Here is a 24763-nt window from a genome sequence, read left to right as displayed (position 1 = left end):
GGCTTTAATGTATTATTATATAGAAGTTTATACATACTAATCATAATGTATAATAATAATTTGATAATGTAATCATTTGAAATCCTTATTTAACAGACTGATGTCTAATAAAATCTTTTGCCAATACTGACAATTTCAATCCGCTAACAGTCCAATATGTATGGTGAAATATCAAACTCAGTTTACTAAAGTTTCCTCGTTGATGATATAAGTGTATGAGGAGGATTAGAGCAACAGTGCCTTGCATAAGTATTTACCCCCTTGGACTTTTCTACATTATGTCATGGTATAACCATAGATTTAAATTAATTTCATTGCAATTTTATGTAATGGACCAACAGAAAATAGTCCATCATTTGAAGAGGGGGGAAACATCACATGAATTTAAAAACATTTACAAAATAAAAATCTAAAAGATCTGGTGCAACCAATTATTTTCACTAGTCACATTTGCAAGTCACATCATTAGTAAATACACCTGTTCTATAATGAACTCAGAGTTTGTTAGAGAGCATTACTGAACAGAGAGCAGCATGAAGACTAAGGAGCTCACCAAACAGCTCAGGGGTAAAGTTGTGAAGTAGTACAAAACAGGGTAAGGTTAAAAATATCCCAAGCTTTCAACATCTCACAGTGCACCATAAAATCAATCATGAAAAGGAAAAGAATATAGCACAACCATAAACCTAAATATAAATAATCAAATTTCCTAATCATATGTATTTGAGGACAGTATTATAATTTCATATTCTGTCATTTGTTGCATTTTTCTCAGAACCAATAAGCCCGGTGATAGGTCCTCTTTAAAGGAGTAGTCCAGTGCTGAAAAAATAATCCCCTATCCTAAGGATAGGGAATAAGTTTCAGATCGCGGGGGGTCTGGCCAATGGGTCCCCCCCCCTGCGATCTCCCATATGGGGCCCCGGCAGCCCACGGAAAGGCGGCGTGTTGACCACTGCACGAAGCGGAGACTGACACGCCCCCTCAATACTACTTTATGGCAGAGCCGAAGCGCTGCCTTAGGCAATCTCCGGCTCTGCCATAGCGGTGTATTGAGGGGGCATGCCGGCCGCCGCTTCGTGCAGTGGTCAACACCTGCTATCTCCTGCAGGAGATCGTGGGGGGCCCCAGTGGTTGGACCCCCCCCCGCGATCTGAACTTATCCCCCTATATTTAGGATAGGGGATACGTTTTTCAGCACTGATTTTTTTCAGCTTTTATGGGAGGAAGGAAAAGGTGAGCTGTCATACTTAGGTAACACCCCAGAGAATTCGATCTGGGGGTCTCAATTCTCAGGCTTTAAAGTCTGAGGTCAGAATCGATTGTGGAATTTGAATTTATTCTGCTGTATGGGGATGGAATTTTTGGAGATCCAGGGTCAGAATTAATTGTGGGTTCAGACATCTGAGACCTGTGATTTTTTTAAGGGTTCGAGGGGAATAGAATTTTTTCCAGGGGTCATCATATTCTAATAAAGTTTCCAAAGCCAATGCATATAAGGGAGCAATGAGTCTCTTGTAAAACAAGTGCCCAATCCCCTATTTGCATTTCTGCTTGATTTTTACTAAGTATTTCCCCCACCGGACATTTAGTTCACTACTATAAACATCATCTGCTGAGACTACTTACATTTGCCAACCTGCCAAGTTCCCAAGCCAAGCTACAAAAATAAACAGTAAGACATTTTATACTACCTGTTTATATAATTTATTCCCAAGTTATTCATTCACTGCATCCTTTCCGTATTTACTTGGTCTCCCTAGTAACTCAGTTGGTTTGTGTAACCTGTTACATGAGAAAATTCTATGTCCAGAAGACCAAGATGTTCTGTAACATCTGTTGGAGTTGCATGTCTCGGCTTACCCAGACCTTTCTAATATGTGTAATGGTCCACAGATGTACACGTTTATTATCTATGTGAAATCTCAGAAACCTACTTCTATCTTCAGTGTAAACACTTACAGAGAAAGTGAGTGAGGTGGTTCTTATACAACCAAACATAAAGCAAACTTTATGAGTTATACAACATAATATTGGGTTATGTTTCTATACAACTATTGTCCTCTCTTATAGCAGATTACCTTTGCATATACAGTATATAACCAACAGTTATACCCCCTGCTTAGAAAGTAAAGATAAACAGCTAATAAACAAGACCTATACTAAAATGATGTAGGGGATTCCAGTATGATTGTTCAAGGTGTAACCACCTTATGTGTAACTATCAAGGTAGTACGGATATCATCTGCTGTGAGACCCAATGGCCAAGGTGCTTTCAGAAGTGAGGTGCCAAAATCACTATAAAAAAATGGGCCAGGGGAGAATTGAATGTAAGTCACTGGAAGACCAAGGGGCAAAACAGAGAACAAAATAATTTAAAAGCTATTTAGTATTCTATGTTTATATTTTTTTTTAGCAGGGTCTTGGTAAAAAGGGGTTACATTTTAAATTTTGTTATGGGGTTCAGTTGTTATTTGTCCACCGAAAAATGACGTATTTAATTTTTGTGTATTACACTACAGGACATTGCTTTTGATCTTCCATGAATTTATACAAATTTTATGACATACAACATATGACCAAAGAGGGTCTCTCATCATGGAACTGTATTCTTCTTTTCAAAGTATGTATTGTTAAAAGAGAAAAAAAAGGAATCAGAAATGAGGTTTGAAATAGGAAAAGATACATAGGCATAGTGGCTTTATTGAAAAGAAGATTGTCTTAATATTAGACATTCTGCACCAGAATTTAACCAAACCAATAGGTGGGCTAAAGATAGACAACAATGGGCCTTATTTACTAAGAGTGGAGTGTAGTTTTCTTTGTGGGGTTTTGTTTCTGACAGGTACATTTACATGGTATTTACTATTATATCTTGTATTTGGCTATTTTCTCAACCTTTTTTTCCTCTTTTTACACATGCTCTGAGCTGTCAGGTTTTCCAGAGCTCAAATTAAAGGGGTTATCCAGGAATCGAAAAACAGAGCTTATTTCCTTCAAAAACAGTTCCCTCTCTGTCTCCAGGTTGTGAGTGGTATTACAACTTGGCTCCATTCCCTTCAATGGAACTGAGCTGCATAACCACACCCAACATGGAGACAGACAGGGAGTGATTCCTGGATAACCCATTTAACCACATTTTAAGTGTGAACATTGGACACGCCCCTTTGTAGGGTTAGCTGGAGTTAGTAGGGTTTTTGGGATTTTGTCTCGGAATTCTACCCTACAAAATCTACTCAAAAAAGCCTTAGCAAATGAGGCCCAATGTCTATAAAGCACCAGATTTTTATAGAGTTACTTTAATACATTTGGTGCATTTTTAGACTGTCTAGTCTATGTTTTAGGAAATCTGCCACATAGATCCTCATAGTCCTTTCATTACTAACTTTTACAATCTGCATTATGGAAGCATTCCAATGTTATGATATAGTTTGTTTTGTGGGGAAAAAATGTTTTTATTTAGAAAATACTTTTCCTTTGGTAATAAATACCATGTATTAAAACAATTGTTTATATTTAACAGCATAAGGAGAATTGTCCCCGCAGACAGGTCTGTGAAAAGAAACCTTAAAATCATCTTCTAAAGAAAGGTTTCTGTAGAGAAATAATATATATGGTAGAAACTATATACCACCAGATACAGTATGGAAGGTTTAACTATAGTTTCTCAAATGTGAGAATTATACATTATACTGCTGTAAGTTTTCTTACATGTTTTAATATTATCAACCCTATCCCAGTCATTTGTCATAGGCTTTCAGGTTCACTGGTAAATCAATTGATGCACTATGATCTTTATAACAGCATTGGGTATCATTACCATAAAACGCAAATTCTCCAAGTAAAATCAATTTCAGTGGCATGGATGTAGAGAAAATGGCAAACTTCATCATTGGCAACTTGTCACCAGTTTTATGCTGCCCAAACCACGAGCAGCATAAAACATGTGCGGGCAGCAGGGGGGCTACAAAATATGATTATATACATGATGATTAATCATAGTTTAACACAACCACCAGGACCTGAATAACTAGTCATTGGGGTGGGATCGGCAGCTGCTCTGCACCCGGTCAGTGCTGAGTGACACGCCTCTTTCTATTCACAGATAGGAAGAGATGCGAATAGTAACATTGTTACATGATGTGCATTACAGACAGAGCTGTAGATAGCTCTTTTTGCTCCTGAGGGTAGAACAGAAAATTGTGCCCCCACTCCCCCATTTTGGCTTGGGGCACCCCTTGGAGAAAAAAAATTTGCGGGACACCCTTACCGAATAATTTTTTAAATATGTACTGTTATGTAGATTAGAGTACGGTTTTATGCAACGACTCACAAATGACATATCACTGATCAGTCATTCTCTTCTTTTCTTCTTCCTCGTCTGGCACAGGATATCATGATAATCTGTTCCAGCCAAAACTCTTGGGCAGAATCTGCAACACAAACATATTAGTATTAGGCTCTGATTATTTCCAGCATTATCCTCCCCTTTTCCCTACAAATGGCTCCAGCATCCTCCAAACACAATGCCACCAGCCTTCCCACAATGCAAAATAAATTATGATTATTGATTAAACTTACAAGTCACTTTTCATAAAACAAAGTCTGCAAACTACAAGGCTCTGATAACCAGCCTTACCCCACACAGTGACAGAGGGGTATACATGCTAGACAGGGGTGTAGAGGGGTGTACATGAGTGACAGAGGGGCATATAGGGGTTACAGAGGGGTGTAGAGGGGTGGCAGAGGGGTGTACGGGGTAACCATGGGGTGTGCAGGGGTGACAGAGGGGCTAAGAGGGGTGACAGAAGGGTGTAGAGGGGTGACATAGGGGTGTACGGGATAGCAGAGGGGTGTCCAGGGGTTACAGAGAGGTTACTAGGGGTGACAGAGAGGTGTAGAGGAGTGAAAGAAGGGTGGGGGTGCACTACCTGAAGATGAGTAGGCCTATGGGAGAATCCAGAGTCCAGGGAGAATCCAGAGTCCAGAGCTGCTCCTGAGGGAGGATACACAAGGATTGGAGCTGCAGCATATCACCCACCCCGGTACTGCACACAGACTTCCGCCTGGCCTGCATGCCTGTGACTCACAGGTACGCAGGCCTGGGCAGAAAAATCTAAAAATGTTAGCACCATATTTCCCACCAGAGTGTCCTGGCACCCTGGTTGGGAATCAATGCCTTAGTGTGCTGGGCCCCCCTTGTACCCCATTGCAACAGCGCACCTGAGGCAATCACCTCACGCGCCTCATTGGAGCTGCAGCCCTGATTACAGAACATGGAAGTGCAAAAAAAATCTGTGATAAAAGTGCTGTCAAAAAAGAGGTAGTATTATATGTGACAAGACCATCAAGGATGGATTTAAAAGGGGGAGCAGCTTAAGTTGTAGAAATTTCTGCAACAGTCTGTTCCATAAACCTGAGTGAGGAGAACTCTGAGATTTATGTTTTGCCACCAGTTGGTTTCAAAACAATTTTATCCAGATTTGTAATTTTCTTCTACTTAAAAATCTTAACACTTCCACTACTTGGAGCTGGAATTACCGCAGCTGCTGGCACCAGACTCCCTATGGGTCCCCAAAAAAGGATTTAAAAAAACTAAAATAAATAAAAATTTAATTAAATAACAATTAAATTAAAAAATCTCTTCAATCTCTTCAATTGTGATGCCATATGGCCTCCCGACCTGCTGCCACATCCAGACGCTCTGTGGCAGTTATTCTAATAGTGACGCCTGTAATCTGTATGTGACTTGTACATTTTTAAATAATATTTAATATCATTTAAACAAATTATTGCTATACAACCCACTGACTGTTGACTGGGGGTGTCAGATGTCACTTGGGATGAAATGGATGACCGAGTTAACCAATTAATGACGGCAGATGGGTTGCTGGTCGAGACACGACCTCTAGCTGATACCGGGAACTCACTACGCTGCGACTCCTGCTGCCTCTTGCCCCTAATCTGCTGTGACCTCTGCATGATGAATTTAGGCCTCTGCCACTCCTCTGTGCATGTCCTGGCACTTCTCTGCCTGACATACTTGGTGCGTATATGAGGGGAGTACAATACGCTCCACTACACTTCAAACAGTATGTTTCTACAATACCAGCAGGTGAGTACTTTTGCCTGGCCTTTCACAGTATCTAGGCCCTTGAGACTTTAACAGGAACAAAATAGTACACCACTTAGATGTACGTATGTGGTGTGCAGTTATGGGGGAGGACAATGTGATCCAGTATGCTTAAAACAGTATTTGTGTACAACAGTATCTAGGCCCTTGAGACTTTAACAGGAACAAAATAGTACACTACTTAGATGTACGTATGTGGTATGCACTTATGAGGGGAGAAAATACACTACAGTACGCTTAAAAAAATTAGGGGGCCCAACGATGTGCAACTGCGCGATACTGACCATCGCCCCGTGTGACTGCTAAACCCCCCGCTTAAGATCCTATCTGCCTTCCCTACGTGGTTGATGTCCGTGTCTTCTTGAAAATTCTAAAATAAAGAAGTACCTGCCTGCATCTAATTTGGGGTGAGTGCTCTGTTATTTCTACTCTTCTCTGAACAATTTCCATTTAAGTTTGTTTCTTTTTTTTAAGTCTTGTCTTAAAAGCTATGGACACCTTAGTCCTGATTTTTCAATTTTTTATTTGATTCTTGAGTGCAAAATGAAGCAACTTGCTATATAGTCTTCATGAAAAAAAATTCCTACATTTAGCTTCTACCCACAGAAAGATAAGATAAGTCCGCCAGACAGACTGTCTGCTCTTTCAGAATCAGCAGGGAGATGGGGTGTTAAAGGTTACACACCAGCTTTTATTGTGGACAAGGGGAGAGAATCCTTGAAGGGCAGCTCACACAGGCCATAGATAGAGAGGAAGCAAGCTGCAAAGGCTGTAGAAGAGAAGCTTAGCAAAACTTTTTATAATGACCTGTGGTGAAAGTGTTTTATCCACTATAATATGTACAAAGCAATGATTAAAAATGCCTTTAAAAGTGTGCATAGTTATTAAAGCAACAGCCCAAGTATAAGTATGTGTGAATGAGTGTGTGGAGGGTAGATGTACTATAAATGTAAGTCTTATTATTATGCCAGCTGTTTTTTCCCCTTGGAAGTTATCACCATGTAATTTTGTGGCATGATTATAACAGTTACATTACCATCATGGTTAAAATGAAAATTAGAATTGGTTTCTCCCACATTTCACACTTCATCATTAGGGAATTTGTATCTGAACATAACAGCTGCTGCCATTCAAATGACAAGTCTTACTCAATGTCCACGCTTCCTCTGGATCACAGCAACAGAACAGATAACACTTAACAAAGTTCACCACTTGAGCGTGACATTCGCTTCTTCATGGAACTAGGAGACAGCATGTATAGGTTTTGTATAAATTGGTCATCCATTGCATTTATTTTCATACTCTGACAGAAGACCAGAGCTCACACATATATCAGTCTAAATGGAATGTGCAAATAAATCACTCTTACACTATTAGGAACAAGTGTTCCTTTCATTCATTACAAAATTAGGATTAGAGGAATACATGTAAAATCCTGAAAGATTACACTATTTTTAAAAAACGGTAAAGGTGATACTAGGCCAGTAGAAATGAATTTTTGCATTTTGATTTAAAATTGTTAATACTTTAAAAGTGTAAGGTAAAAACATAAATTCCCACAGTTTCACAGTATATATAAAAGATAGAAAAAGTTTTCCTTTAAGAGTTGGGTCAAGCAGGTTGAAATTTAACTGCCTGACCCTATTGTCCTGTCTAGCTGCGTTTTACCCCTACTTTATAGAGAACAAATTGATGTATTGATGTTTAGCTGTTCTGAATGATCATGTGTATGGGGGAGGGGGTGGAAATAGATTGTTATTAAAAGTGTATGGCCACTTTTAGGCCAAAGCTGCTTTTGAGTTGTAACCCCTTCCTTGCTGTGATCCTGCGGCTGTTTGTTTCTTTTTTGCTCACATAGCATGTTGCATAGCAGATGCATGAAAAAACTTTTACCCCACCCTTATAAAATCTATAGTAGTTTGCTGTAAATCACCCCAAGTACAGTGCCCACCTGTTCAGTCCAGTACAACTTATACAGCCCTATGTCATGCCATAGCAAATGGAAAGAGGAATACAAGGTAGAAAAAAAGGGAGAACAGTGCCTCGTGTAATTCCGTGAGACTATTGAGTCCCTAGGTACTAGAGTGAAATTTTGCTCACCTTAGGTTGAATCTTGGGTTCATGCATATAACCCCTCCGTTTTGGGGTATAGATGTGCGATCTGGAACTGTAGCCCGCTGGTCCGGCCGGTGTCCTTGAGGGGGTCGGCAATTGTAGTAGGGGTATATTGGAAGAAAAAAGGCTTGCAAAGGTGCTGCTCGATCGGGTAAAATTCACAATTTCCACATTTGACAAAGGGAGAGCTTACCCCCGAAACGCGTCTTGTTTTATGTAATATGTTGTCCTTTTGTATTTTGTGTCAATAAAACTTGATACCCTTTGCATCTGGACTCCTGTGAATTTTACCCGATCGAGCAGCGCCATCGCAAGCCTTTTTTCTTCCAATATACTCCTATCGCAAATGGAAAGGGAAGGGAAGTCCCTGTGTGGTACAACTGGCAATCAATTTAGCTTTGGTTAAACTCCCTGAAATGGTAAGAATATGAAATAACTGTGCATCATGGAGGGAGCTCTTAGGAGCATATAACTTATAATAAGAGCACTAAAATTGCATTGTCACACAATCAAAACCATGTAGATTTTCTTACTGGTACATTAATAAAATAGGCCCTCTTCTTAATAAATCTATGTCATTTGGAATCATCTGACCCAAAGGTTCCACTAAAGGCTAGTAAGGCTAGGTTCACACTGCGGAATCTCCGGGCAGAAAATTTCCGCCCGGAGATTCCGAGTGCAGCCAGCGCAAACACTGCAGTCTCCAATAGGCTGCAATGTGTTCCGCGAGTATTTCCACCTGAAGAATGAGCATTCTTCAGGTGGAAATGTCCAAGCGGATTTTCCGTTCACAAATTCCGCCCCACAAATTCCGAAGTGTGAATTTGTGAACGGAAACCCATTCACTACACTATACATTTTAGCAAGGAGAATTTCTGCTTGCAATTTCAAAGTGGAATTGCAGGTGGAAATTCCGTAGTGTGAACCTAGCCTTAACTGTCAACTATTACTTCTCCTACTAGTCCATTCTTTGTTTCAGATAGGCTACACTTAAAGAACTACTCCGGTGGAAAACTTTTTTTTTTACATGAACTGGTGCCAGAAACAGATTTGTAAATTACTTCTATTAAACAATATTTATCCTTCCAGTACTTATTAGCAGCTGTATGCTACAGAGGAAATTCTTTGCTTTTTTTGTCTTGTCCACAGTGCTCTCTGCTTACACCTCTGTCTGTTTCAGGAACTGTCCAGAGCAGTATAGGTTTGCTATGAGGATTTTCTCCTGCTCTGGACAGTTCCTGATATGGGCATCAGGTGTCAGCAGAGAGCACTGTGGAAAAGACAAAAAAAAATTCAAAGAGAAAAAAATTTCCTTTGTAGCATACAGCTGCTAAAAAGTACTGGAAGGATAAAGATTTTTTAATAGAAGTAATATACAAATCTGTTTAACTTTCTGACACCAGTTGATTTAAAAAAAAAAAAAAATGTTTTCCACAGGAGTACCCCTTTAACTTGTAGGGTTGCTGCAGTCACCTAATAAAGCTGCAGCTGTGGGAATTCCCAACTACCCATGGCTGCAAATGTATTTCAATGCGACATTTTAATGACACAATACTCGTGTGGACACGAGAATACTATCCCAAACCACCAGGTGGCTATCACAGTTCAAGTCCTTGTCAGAAAGGAGTAATGGCACTTCAAATGAACTGGTCTTCGTAGAAAGGAGTTGTTCTTTTTAGGTTTAAATGTGGTTGGATTGGGCTAAACATAAAAGAATTTACTCCGCAGCCGCAATCTTCCATCTCTGGCATTACAAGGGTTTTTGTCCTGATCTTGGTCGAGGACTGAGGCAGTGGAGGCCAGTGGTTTGCTGAGCGGGCACTTCCTTGTGTTAAGAGGAGACCAGGAATTGGTAAGCAGCAGTTGCTATGGAAATGGTGAAAGTGAGAATACTAGTACAACTGTAACTTCAATAGTGATTTTACTCTTGAACCTTGGCTGTTTGTGTATATTGAGGGATAGGTCACTTGATTGATTTTGTTTTCAAGAAACACACTTGGCCAGTTAGGGCCCATTTAAACTAAATATTTCTCATATTATTGCTCTGGAATTCTGCAGCAGAAAATATGGTATAGCAGCCTCCTATTGTTTTCAATGGAATTCTGCTGCACCATCTACAATACGGAATTTCTGTGGCTCCGGGTGGAGATTTTTTTAGTGCAAATGAGACCTTATTGTCCCTTTCCTCCCCAGCAGTCCTCATTGTGCTAGATTTGAATAAAAAGGTCCTTGTATAGGGCAGTTTGTCACTAACTTAAGAGAAAAGTCCCAGAACAAGCTTTTTTATTATTATTCATTATACACAAGGTTATAATACATGCAGAACATGTTGCAGCTTATGCAGCTGGAAAAGGCTATAAGCGTAAACTTATTCTGTATGTATTATAACCGTACATGTGATTACAAAAAGACGTAGGCATTATATAGAAGTTTGTGCCAGAACCTTTCTCTTACATAGGGCTCGTTGTGTCTACAAGCACAGCACAGGAGTCGAGTGCCATCCGTCCACGTTAAATTGGTGTTTGGTACATTGGTCGCTATCCGCTGGGCCCTCCAACTCTGAGCTAGTGCACCCACAGAAGACATGAAGTAGGAATATTTTAAGAAAAAAACCTCTAGAAATTAGGAAGCACAGTGTCATATAAGGAGCCTGGGCCCCATCTTCTCCCCGCTACTTGGGCCTTTTAGATGACAGCCTATCACTTGCCAACGAGGGACATCGCTGCGGCTGGCGATGCGCTGATCGCAGTGTGACGATCCTTGCATGTGAAAGCAGAAAGAAGACCAACTCTGAGGGACCGAAAAGCTATAGCGGCGCAACGGGGGAGCAGCGGAAGGTGAGTTAAAGTTCGTTTTTTTTATTTTTTGGAGCCTGGGCACAATGGGATCATAAAATAAAATGGTACACTACTCCTTTAAGCTGAGATGGAAAACCAGAACAGTTTAACTTTCCATCTCAATGCCCTGGCAATGCCTGTGCAACAAATCTTTGGAGCATTGATGTTCTGACCTGTTCTCCTATGTAATATCTGCTATCGAGCAATGAAGAAGTTATTTTAATTGCAATCATTGGGGGAGATTTATCAGAACCTGTGCAGAGGAAAAGTTGCTGAGTTGCCCATAGCAACCAATCAGATCGCTTCTTTCATTTTTCACAGGCCTTTTCAAAAATGAAAGAAGCGATCTGATTGGTTGCTATGGGCAACTGGTCAACTTTTTCTCTGGACAGGTTTGGATAAATCTCCCCTATTGTTTCTACGTTCAATGGATTCTTCTGTTCATGCTAGCACAGGTTGGTACCATATTTTTACCATGTATGGCATTCATCTGTCTGGCCTCTTTTACATTTACTGCTCTAAAACATTAGCAGTACATAGAATGGCCAACTTGGCCAATAGATAAATTGTCATTTTCTCATGCAATATATAAAGAATTAGGGAAAGCGGCATCATGTTCTCCATTTTGGAGATCACTGGTGTTCATAATGTAGCAGCAGTACAGAGGTGAGATATGAAATATTTTGGGAATCAATAGCCCGATGGTTGTTTCATCTCACTACAACATGCATTTGAAATACACTGTCCTCAGTCACTGCCAACAAATGTTCTTTATACCATCTTGAATAGTCACGTAAAGTCCAATGTTTGATCTCTACCATCCACTGATAACACCTGTATAATATTACCTACGTGAATGTTATACTGGTCAGTATAAAGGGAACTGTTGCTTACCAAGTGTTTCTTTTTTTTTTACTTTTAATAACCTAAGATTGTAAAACAAATATTTGAAACACATTTTGTATCCAGCGGGAAACATTTCAACTTGTGAAAGAAGAAAACACAACATTTGTATATAAAACATCAATGTATCTGATTTTACTGCATTTGACCCATTTATCCAAAATTCTTACATATTAGATGACTTTACCAGGTTATCAAGGGTCACCTACACAACTTTAACATTGCAATATGTAAAATATATAGGGTTGTTTTGCCCTGCCTGTCACGTGTATGGTATTGCAGCTCAGTTCCATTGAGACGGGCAGGGAAGGCGGCCTGCTCAGCTAATCACTGGCTGCCAACAAGTGAGTTTAGTATTGAGCTCCATTCAGGAAACCGTGGGAGGTCCCAGCGGTCGAACCACCCATGATCAGACAGTTGTCCTCTATCCTGTGGGTAGGGGATAAGTTTTGCATACCTGGAGTACCCCTTTAATGTCAGCTCAGGATAACCTGAAACAAATTGTATTTAAGGAAGTATTGTTGCTGAAAATCACAGTCACAGTCAACAGTTACCTACATGAAAACTACAATGTAAATGACAATTTTTCACTTTATGGGTTAAACGAAATATCACAGAGTTCCCTGTGGAATCAGTGGGTATGCTGAGTACCCAATGGGTTAAGGGAGTGCTTGGCAGACTTATATATGTGAGAGCTGTGCTGAACCAGAGGACCACCTATATTAAAAGAGTTACTGTCACTTTTGACATGTCGCACAGACACGTGTGTAACGCCGAGCGCTCCGTGTCCCGCATCAATCCCGGAGCGCTCACGGCGTATCTCCTCCTGCAGCGCCCCGGTCTGTCCCTCTGACCGGGAGCGCTGCCGCAGTGCCGCCGGCGGGGATGCGATCCGTGTGGCGGCACAAGTCTGCATCCCATTCCTCTTACCTCCCTTTGCCTTCTGTGTCCTCGCGGCGCGCTCGGCCCTGCTCTCTAGGGCGCACGCGCGCCGGCTCTCTTAAATTTAAAGGGCCAGTGCACCATTAATTGGTGCCTGGCCCAATTACTGTGTTTCCTATAAAACATCACTTCCCCTTCCTGTCCTTGCCGGATCTTGTTGCCTAGTACCTTGTGAAAGCGTTTCCAGTGTGTCCTTTGCCTGTGTTTCCAGAACCTTTGCTGTTGCCCCTGACTACGAACCTTGCCGCCTGCCCTGACCTTCTGCTACGTCTGACCTTGTTTTGCCTTGTCCTCTTGTACCACGCCATCTCAGCCGCCAGAGGGGTTGAGTCGCTATTGGGTGGAGCGACCTGGGGGTTACCTGCCGCAGCAAGTCCATCCCGCTTTGCGGCGGGCTCTGGTGAATACCAGTAACCCCTTAGACTCCGTTCCCTTGGTACGGCCCATGCCATCACATCTCTGACACAGAGGATCCACCTCCACCATCCGCCAGCCCGGATCCTGACAACGTGAAACGTTTTGATTGGTCAGAGTCTGAGGTGTGCAGATGTCCACCAATTAGATAGAGGTAGATACAGCCTGGAGAAGAGCATGACTACAACTTCAACCCTTCAACCCATCCTCCCACCCCACTTTATCCTGGCTTGCTGCTCTTCCGGACTTGTTGCATAAGCAAGCCCCTTTTGTAAGTCTAGGAAGCACATCATTTGCAACAAGATAACAAAAAAGCAGACAGCTGGGGAGGTAAGTGCTCAGCCATGTGCTTCTCCTGGCTATATTAGGACCAATCAAACCTTTTGGCATGTCTGTGTGACCTGTGAAAAGTTTTTTTAATGTAACATTTATGCTTTAAAGTTTAACATGCCACAAAGGAAGAGTTTGTCGATACCAGGATTGGACTGGCCCACAAAGAAACAGTTGAATCCCCTGGTGAGATACAGCTACTTACTAGATTTGCCTTTGTCCACAGTGCACAACATTATCAAGAAGTTTGCAACCCATGGCACTGAAGCTTATCTCCCTGGGCATGGATAACTGGCTGTAGAAGTGGCAGGATGAAGAATTCCTATGCCATTTTGCCACTTGTGTCTTGTGTCAGCATAGTTCCCCATCTTTTTCCTCCCAATACTATCCTCCAGAACTTCCAGTGACACCAGACATACTCTCCTTACCTATTAGCCTGCAATGTTATGGTGATCTAATGGTCGTGGCCACCATTTTCATCCTCATCACAGGTCCTTCAAGCACAATCTCTTCATCATAGCTCAGCCCCACCTTACTCAACAAGCTCCACAACTCTGGGGGAATGTTTCAGTCTGGCTTGCAAATCCCACCCCCTCCTACATCCCTCCTCCCCCAAAGCCATGCCCCATTTTATTTTAGGTCTACAATCTCTTCATCATAGCTCAGCCCAACCTAAGGTAAGGATAAGAGAAAAGTATATGAGGATAGAATCTGAGGTCAGGATATAAGGTAGGATATGAGTTCGGATTATGAGGTCGGGATATTAGGACAGAATATGAAGTCAGAATATGAGGACGGAATATAAGGTTGGGATGTTTGGATATGAGGACAGGATAAGAGGACAGGAAATTAGTATGGAATATGAGGACTAGAACATTATTGTTGCTTTTCCTCTGCCTCAAGGTTTAGGTAAGAAGACCAGGCAACGCTGGGTACTCTTCTAGTATTACATAACTACGTTCTGTTCTGATAGATTATATGAATATGTTTGTGCTGTTTTGGAAGACTGGTATTCATTATGTGCAAATCCATAACTCTACACAATAATCCATAAATGTGTTTGTTTATAATACAATGTTAATGGATCCCAGGCCAAAAAAATATAAACAGAAACAAATAAAAAAACTAATGACATTTTCACATGTGCTCACTTAACATTCAATATCAATCCCCCCATGTGGTATGTCTTCTGCCAAGTGAGAGATCTATGGCAGTGAGAGATCTAAGGATGGGTTTATACTTTGGCCCCTGTTATTTTGCCATTTACATTGGTTTCAGCTGCCCATGTTATTTTCTTAGTTTGTTCCCCATTCACGCACTATGATTGCATAGTGCGTAAATGGCGAACAAACTGAGAAATCGCGAACTGTTAGGAACACTGTCATTTTGGTGCTTAAGCAGCAGTCATTTACTGTCTATAAATCAGATGCATCTTCTGTGGTTGCTTCATAGTCTGTCCGCTGCTTTGGATGTATATATACAGTCATGGCCGTAAATGTTGGCACCTCTGAATGTTTTCAAGAAAATTTAGTATTTCTCACAGAAAAGGATTGCAGTAACACATGTTTTCCTATACATATATTTATTCCCTTTGTGTGTATTGGAACTAAACCAAAAAAGGGAGGAAAAAAAGCAAATTGGACATAATGTCACACCAAACTCCAAAAATTGGCTGGACAAAATTATTGGAACCCTTAACTTTATATTTGGTTGCACACCCTTTGGAAAAAATAACTGAAATCAGTCGCTTCCTATAACCATCAATAAGCTTCTTACACCTCTCAGCCGGAATGTTGGACCACTCTTCCTTTGAAAACTGCTCCAGGTCTCTATTATTGGAAGGCGCCTTTTCCCAACAACAATTTTAAGATTTCTCCACAGGTGTTCAATGGGATTTGGATCTGGACTCATTGTGGCCACTTCAGAACTCTCCAGCACTGTGTTGCCTTCTATTTCTCGGTGCTTTTTGACGTATGTTTGGGGTCAAGATCTCGGACGCAAACCCAGCTTTCTGACACTGGGCTATACAAAGTGACCCAAAATCAGTTGTTAATTCTCAGATTTCATGATGCCTTACACACATTCAAGGCACCCAGTGCCAGAGGTAGCAAAACAACCCCAAAACATAATTGAACCTCCACCATATTTCACTATAGGTACTCTGTTCTTTTCTTTGTAGGCCTCATTCCCTTTTCAGTAAACGGTAGAATGATGTGCTTTACCAAAAAGCTCTATCTTGGCCTAATCTGTCCACAATACGTTTGCCCAGAAGGATTTTGGCTTACTCAAGTTCATTTTGGCAAAATGTAGTCTTGCTTTTTTATGTCTCTGTGTCAGCAGTGGGGTCCTCCTGGTTCTCCTGCTATAGCATTTAATTTCACTTAAATGTCAACGGATAGTTCGCGCTGACACTGATGCTCCCTGAGCCTGCAGGACAGCTTGAATATCTTTGGAACTTGTTTGGGGCTCCGTCCACGCCCAGGGAGATTAGCTACAGTGCCATGGGTTGCAAACTTCTTGATAATGTTGCGCACTGTGGACAAAGGCAAATCTAGATCTCTGGAGATGGACTTGTAACCTTGAGATTGTTGATATTTTTCCACAATTTTGGTTCTGAAGTCCTCAGACAGTTCTCTTCTCCTCTTTCTGTTGTCCATGCTTAGTGTGGCACACACACAGACACACAATGCAAAGACTAAGTGAACTTCTCTCCTTTGTATCAGCTTTCAGGTGTGATTTTTATATAACCCACACATGTTACTTGCCCCAGGTGAGTTTAAAGGCGCATTACACGCTTGAAACAAGCTTATTTTTCCACAATTTTGAAATGGTGCCAATAATTTTGTCCAGCCCCTTTTTGAAGTTTGGTGTCACATAATGTTAAATTTGCTTTTTTTCCTCCCTTTTATAGTTTAGTTCCATTACACACGAAGGGAATAAATGTGAGTATAGCAAAACGTGTTACTGGAATCCTTTTCTGTGAGAAATACTTCATGTTCTTGAAAAATGTCAGGGTTGCCAACATTTACGGCCATGACTGTATGTCATGGTACATTAAGTACCAGGGCACCAGGACGTTCATCTACATTCATTTTACTGAAGGGGTTAAAGAGATTATCTCAGGAAAGACATAGCTATTTTCATAGTCTGTTTGTGTGTGTGGTATATTATATATTAATATTAGATGATGGGGGTCCAATCAAGTGAATAAAATAATGCTGCAGTACCTTGTATTGCTGTGACCAATAATACAGTGATTACAATAACAGGCATATTGATACAATAATAAACGATAAACTTGACCCCTCGGCGCAAGGGGTAGAGAGATGTAAAGGATAGTTCCTCACTATCCTTTACATCTCTCTACCCCTTGCACGCCGTTCCGATATAGTTCGCCATTAGAATATCAATACCTTTTATGGCTTTTTCTTATGTTTTCACCATGACTGGCCTCGGACCCGGACCGGAAGTGACGCTGCCTGCTGAGCAATGTCACTTCCGCTCCGGCGGCACATAAGCCGCCGATAACGATCCGGCGTGCACATCCTAGCAACTATAGTTTGCACCCCACCATGCTCACGGCGTGAGGCCGTTGCTCCTATTCCTGGTTCTGCAGCAATCCGGGGAAGCTTGATTTGATAGCCATACTACTATGCTTTTTCTGCGTCATTTTCCAGTATGTACCACTGTACCTGATGTACCTGATTTGTCTCCCCAATGTACTGTTTTTATTGATTCACTCTCAGCTATCTGTTCTACCAACTGTGCTCAGTACTGCAATTTTATCTGCTAATCGTGCATTTATTATGCTAGCTCTCTATGATTTTACACGGCTACCACTGTTACATTATCAGCCAGTTCTCTGTTTTAAATTATGGTTTGACATTTATGGGCTGTTTTACAGATAGTTTGGTTCTGGAAAATGACTACACTATGGAACCAATTTTAATGTGATATGTTTTATGTGTGATATGTATGATAATATCGTTATTTGAACTATTTGTCATATAGACTCTTCATCACCAATATTTTGAATGAAAGTACAGCTATTCCTATGGAGACCAAGAATCTCTGCTGTTATCTTGATACATTACGTCTTGCATTCTTACTGTATCTATGTCTAACATGATTTACTTCTCTTGATTTCTTATCACTTATAACTTTTTTTGTATTATAGTCTGCAATAGTCCATAGTTTTCTCAGTAGAAAAGTGGGAAGCAATTTTAGTTGCAGTCTGGATTGCCACAGCTACTGTATGAACTGTAAGCTTCTGAACCTAGAGATTGCTCATATCTGCATCCATGATAGTAGTAGAACAACAAGAACTATAGTGGTGCCAGGTCCATGAAATGACAAAAATCAAAGGACTCCAACAGTTAACATGGCCTATAAGGTGGTTTGTCTGGTTTCTGCTTTGGTATTTTATCAGACCAATATTGGCCTAGAATTTGCGCCAGAATAGGAAAAAACCCGACCAATTCTCCATTTTACTGAGAAAACTCATCTGGGAAAGGGGTTGTGGCTACCAAAAAAGGGGCATGTCCCCAACATTTTCATAAAAACCCAACATATTTACTAAGGTTTCCACAGATAATGTGGTGAAAACCCCACAGATCAGAGCATGTGTCAAAATGTAGGGAAAAGTGCAAAATGTAGGGAAACCTTAGTAAATACTGTGGAAAAAAATTGTAGGAAGTGAGGGGGTTTACAGATGGACTTTTACTTTTTAGGAATGCTGGAAGTTGTAGTTTTGCAACAGATGGAGGCACCCATTTTGTGAATCATTGCTATTTTATACAGAAGATGGAAGCAGGATGGGAATGGTTGCTTAGTAACACTCTGAGGGTTGGGGCCAAGGGACTGGGGAAGAAAGTGAGCACAGAGCAGCAGCAAAGAATGCTGGGACCTGTAGTTTAAAGACAGCATGTGGGGAAGGGAACAAGTAGGAGGGCAGAAAGGTGTATTAGAGTCACGTACAGAAGATTTAATAGGTCACAGTAGAATAATAGATGCAAAGTTAATGTCCTAAGCTGATCCGAATTTTATTTTATTTTTTTCCATTCATTGGATAACCCCTTTAAGCAAGGCGCTGCCATTAAGAGCACAGCAGCTGGTATCTGCTTAAGCAAATTCCTTAATGATGCAGTGTGAAATTTGGGAGAAACCAATTCAAATTTTAATTTCTTATCCTTGATGGTAATTTACCGCTATAATCATTCTAATAACATACTGGGTGAGATATAGCAACTTTCAGCTTAAACCAGTGAGAAAATCCTGTGAAATGATATTGGAAGAAGTCTGACCTGACCTTGTAAATATACATTGGTAGCAGAAATCCATTTAATTAATCAAGTTCACTTTACAGGCAGACAAAACTAAGATGCCACTATTGACATTTACAAGCTAGAGTTCAGAAAACCAAAGCAAATATATTTACGTACCGTTGTGTAATCTATCAGATGTACCGAATATACAATTCTACTTGCACACAAAGGGTGTAAATTATTAATGCCCAAAATTGGCCTACATATTTCTGAAGTCGCAGTGCACAGCGTGTGCAACATTTATTGTGTAACATTCGCCAGTGTATATGGCTTTCTGTGCTGGAAAATCCAATGGGTGTTTTGTGGGCATGGATTTGACATGGTTTCCTAGACACATAGTTTACGCACTGATTTATGATGTGCAACTTTTGCTAAGGCAACAACTAGATGCAGGCAGCCGAGCAGGGCAGACTGACATGTGCGCTTCATATTAGCTCCGAGTTGTACACAACCATTAGCCAGCATTTATCTAAAGGTGCAGACATCTTGATAAATGCTGACCAGATGTGCCAGGTGCACACCAGACGAAGTCACATGACCCCCAATGTTTTCATCTGTACCATGAATGTGAAGTCTAACCATAGTGTTAACCAGGCCTAACATAAAGTGGTACAATAATAGGAAGAGTGATATTAAAAGCAGAACTTTTATTTGGCACATATTTTATTGGATGTGTACCACATTCCCAGGAACGATGGAAAGCTCTATGATTAAATGTAATACATTTGTGTATACCTGCCAAAAATTATTAATTGAAGTATGGCTATAGAGCAGTGCAAATAAAACTATAGTAACATACAAAGCATCAAGTGTTAATATAGCAAGTATTACAGGCAAGTGTCTCGTATGGGCAAGGAAAAAGAGAAGTCCTGCACTCACCCACAGCCCCTATTACTTCCTATTGCCATGAAGATGGTCCCTTCCTAGCTATGTGCTTGGACGTCAAGTCAAAATAACAAACTACAAATACACAGTTAAAGGGTCAGTGAGCAGTCCGGAATACGCACTAACAATACAGAGGGAGACAAACAAACCAACAGATAATTCAGAGTCAACAAGCTTACATCAGAACCCAGAGAACTAGCGACATGCTGAATAAGAAAGCGAAGGGTTAATCCAGGAAACACAGCCAACGTAAGAATACCAGAAAGTAGGATACAATACAAAATGCTAGCTACAGAAGTTACTTCTTTCACAGGCAACCAGTGAATGAACCAGGTAGACTTAAATACCCAGGCCTAACAGGGTGTGAATGAAACATGGGATATGAATGGATAAAGAAACAGCAGAGGGGATAGGCTCTAGCGCGTTGTCACATCAACCAACTCAGAAAACAAACAGAACATTTAAAGAGACACCACTCTTAGAGCAAGGTTGTGTTCATGGAAAATGTGGCCCTGGGCAACATATATATTTTATACTCAAAAACGATCATACAATGGCTAAAACTATTATGGCAGAGCACTATAAAATAATCTAAATACTAACTTTATACAGTGTGCAAAGAATAGTTCAATAGATTGCCCACATAATATCAAAATAAATAAATAAACTTCCTTAAATGCTGCCATGCTGAATACAATATACAACCCATATAATGCCAGCATAAAGTACTAAAATAATACTGACATATACAGCCCAGATAAAAACACTGTATAATGCACAAATAATATGCAGTATGATCTGGGAAATGGAGGCCCAGGTTTTTTGTCCAGTTTTTAACGCCCTTAACTTACATTCAGTATACTGTACCTATTTACATGCATTATAAAGTCATGTGCACCTAATAAAAAGGAGAAGGTCTTATGCTTTGGCCACAAATATAAAAATTTGGCCATATCTTTAAACAGAAAATTGTTCAAAATTGTTTAACAAAAGTAAACAAAAAAAGTAATAATACAGTACATACATATGTTGTTTACTAGTGGAGCATATTGGCTTTACTCCTTTAAAAAAAAAAATTACCCCTAAAGAGTTTGATATGTGTTACATGGTTAAAACATGTAGGAACGGTTATTAAAATAAGATATCCAGAACCGGAAAATTTACAAAAAAATAATGTCATTTCTTGTATTGGTATCTTAATAATTGTGTTTCATTTAATATTTATAAAAAAAAAAAACTAAACTTTTTTTCTTTCTCTTCCTTCCATTCTCTAGTTATCCCTTACTACCGTGTAGATCATTCTGTGAGGCTGCTCAAGATGGCTGTGGGCCAGTGTTGGAAATGGTGAATTCCTCTTGGCCAGAATTCCTGAGATGTTCCCAGTTCCAGAACAAGACAGATAACAGCAACTTGACTCGTGTTTGCTTTTCCCCCCAGCATGAGAAAGGAAGGCAATGTATGTAATGAACTGGATGCATTTTTTATAAATATTACATAAAAAAAAAAAAAAAATCTAGAGATAGAAAAAAATGGCACCATTTGGAAACAGTACGAGTATGAAGCAGAAAATGACAATGAGAAACAGCCCTATCATAGGCGAATGCCAACTCCTCCACCATCATTGTTTCCCTATTAAATATAGTCTATGACAATTATAAAGGCACAGGCTTTTATGACTTAAAGGAGTAGTCCAATGGTGAAAAATTCTATACAGTTAGCAACAGTTTTAAAAGTTATATAACTCTGCAATATAATCACTTAAACCAAGTGGAACAGAAAGTAGCTTTTTTCCTGGTTTTTATCTGGACAGGAAGCGCTGCATAATTCTGCATGTCGACCCACGCATTCTCTTCACCCGCGGCCATTTTGAGGTCGGCTCGTCGTTTCTTTCTTCTTTGCTGCCCTCCCCGTTACGGCTTCGCCCGGCCCATTCATTATACCCTCTCCTCCACAATGCAGCGATTGGCTCTGTAGTCAGAGCCAATCACTGATGCTTCGCTGCGCAAGCGCAGCATACTCTAACCCATGAAAAGTTCAGACCGCAAAACCCGAGGTCGCACGTCTGCAGGAGATACTTAAGCCACGCCCCCTCCCCCACCCCCCCCTCCCGGAGGATGGAGAGCACAGCTCTGCATAATACAAGAAGACAGGGGGAGAATGAGGATGTACACAGCTCCTCCCCCAGCTCTTTCTACACAGGACCTCATTTATCACGGGGAGGTTTCAAGTTTTCACGGGGGAAACACAGAGCGGGGGGGAGGGGGAGAGGATGTGTGTGTGAGGAGTGATACTGCACTGCAGGGGCTGATTTCTGTGTGTGAGGAGGACATATTACAGGGGATGGGGATGTATAGACTGATTATTTCTATGTATGAATGACACATGCTGGGAGTTGTAGTCCCTGTTATGTGTGTGTATGGCAGTGTTTCCCAATCAGGGAATGCTGGTAGTAATAGTTTTGCAACATCTGGAGGCACCATGGTTGGGAAACACTGGTATACACATAACAAGGACTACAACTCCCAGCATGTGTCATTCAGGAGTCCCCCCCTCACACATATAAATCATTCCCAGTATGATATTTATCCCCCTGCAGTCTATACATCCCCAGCCCGTGTATTATGTCTCCTTCACACACACGTCCTCCCTCCCCTCCCACCGTGCAAACTTGAAACCTCCCCGTGATAAATTAGGTCCTGTGTAGACAGAGCAGGAGGAGGGGAGGAGGTGTGTATGTCCTCATTCTCCCCCTGTCTTCTTGTATTATGCAGAGCTGCGCTCTCCATCCTCCGGGAGGGGGGATGAGGGGGCGTGGCTTATCTCCTGCAGACGTGTGACCTCGGGCTCTACGGTCCGAATTTTTCATGGGCAGTGACTTAGCATAGTAGGGCGTGTTAGAGGATGGCTTGGGGGCGTTTTTTTATTGCATGGCGGCATAGATTATGTTTTGTACTTGGGAGGAAGTCGGCTGTGTGAGAATGAAAAGGATGATGGGAGCTGAGCTCCATAACCAGGAAGTTCAGGGATTTTCACTGCAGCATATCTCACAAATGGGAGCGGTCAGACAAATAATGAAAAGTGCTGTGTGATGATGGAGGCAAGGTCTACATTGTGGCAGGTACTTAATTTAGTTTTTTTCACTATTGGATATCTCCTTTAAGGTTTAGACAAGCTTAAAAAGCAAACAGTTTGTTGTCTTCGTTGTATTTTTTGCATTTATTTTCTCACAGTTTTTACAAAATACTATGCAATCCTCATGTATACAGCTAGTAACAAATTTATAGGTACAGCTAAGGTCTCTAACCTGTTAAGGGCGAAGGGCGTACAGGTACACCCCGAGTCCTTATGCGGCTTTGAAGCTCCTGCGCTTGCTTCAGAACAGTGGGTGTCACCTACTATCCGCTGCCGGTCATTTACCCTTTAAACGCTGTGATCAATGCCAATCACGTCGTCTAAAGTGAAACAAAAAATCTTAAATAGCTCAGAGGGGCTCACTGAACCCCTGCGACATGATCACGGGGGTTCCGTGAGCTAATATGGCGGATTAAGGTCCCCATACCTGCTTAGCCAAGCTATATCAGTGGATTGCTGATCACACTATGTACTGCTATGCCATAGGCATAGCGTTTTACAGTAAATGCAATCTAATGATTGCATAACAAAGTCCCCTATGGGGACTTAAAAAGTGTTTAAAAAAATTTAAAATAAAAAAGTTTAAAAAATTATATAAAACAAAACAAAAGAAAAAAAGTTAACATATTTGGTATCGCCGCGTGCGTAAATTTCCAAACTATTAAAATATAATGTTTATGATCCCGCACGGTAAATGGCATAAACATTAAAAAATATCCAACACCAAAAATACAGATTTTTAATCACATAATATATCTAATATTTATATAATATAAATATATATATATATATATATATATATATATATATATAAAGCACATCAAAGCAAAAATAGAACAGTAGAAATTTACAGATCACGGCACAAAAATTAGCCCTTATACATCCCTGTATACGGAAAAATAAAAAAGTTATAGGGGTCAGAAAAGGACAATTTTATGCATATGAATTTTGTTAAAACAGAGTTTGCATTTTTTATAGTACAATAATAGAAACACTAAATAAATTTGGTATAGTTTTAATCGCATTGACCTACAGATAAAAAAAACTAAAGTTGCCAAATTGCAATATATTTAAAAATATCCACCCACAAATATTCATTTTTTCGTTTCATGGTACATCTTATGGTAAAATGAAAGCTGTCATTACAAAGTACAATTGGTCTGGCAAAAAACAAGCCCTCATATGGGTCTGTAGGTGAAAAAAAACACAAAAATGAAAAATGGCCTGGTCCTTAATGCTAAAATTGGCTTCATCCTTAAAGGGGTACTCCAGTGGAATTTTTTTTAATCAACTGGTGCCAGAAAGTTAAACAGATTTGTAAATTCCTTCTATTAAAAATTCTAAATCCTTCCAGTACTTATTAGCGGCTGTATACTACAAAGGAAATTCTTTTCTTTTGGGATTTCTTTTCTGTCATGACCACAGTGCTCTCTGCTGACATCTCTGTCCATTTTATAAACTGTCCAGAGCAGCATATGTTTGCTATGGGGATTTTCTCCTGCTCTGGACAGCTCCTGACATGGACAGAGGTGTTAGCAGAGAGCACTGTGGTTATGACAGAAAAGAAACCCAAAAAGAAAAGAATTTCCCCTGTAGTATACAGCCGCTATTAAGTACTGGAAAGATTAAGATTTTTTAATAGAAGTAATTTACAAATCTGTTTAACTTTCTGGCATCAGTTGATTAAAAAAAAAAAAAGTTTTCCACTGGAGTACCCCTTTAAGGGGTTAAGAGAATCTGACAGCTAG

General features: G+C 40.4%; 1 protein-coding gene across 1 annotated transcript in view; it reads left to right on the top strand.

The window, feature by feature from the left end:
• The window catches only part of CORIN (corin, serine peptidase), a 300775-nt gene that overhangs the window by 196661 nt on the left and 79351 nt on the right, over window positions 1-24763 (top strand). The window contains exon 5 of the mRNA XM_056557481.1: window positions 21158-21339. Within this exon, the coding sequence (XP_056413456.1) occupies window positions 21158-21339 (182 nt within the window). The remainder of the gene's footprint in view (window positions 1-21157; window positions 21340-24763) is intronic.

The sequence above is a fragment of the Hyla sarda genome, chromosome 1 (assembly GCF_029499605.1).
Source record: "Hyla sarda isolate aHylSar1 chromosome 1, aHylSar1.hap1, whole genome shotgun sequence".
Lineage (NCBI taxonomy): Eukaryota > Metazoa > Chordata > Amphibia > Anura > Hylidae > Hyla > Hyla sarda.
The sequence above is the reverse complement of the archived record's forward strand: the minus strand, read 5'-3'. Positions and strand labels throughout refer to the sequence as shown.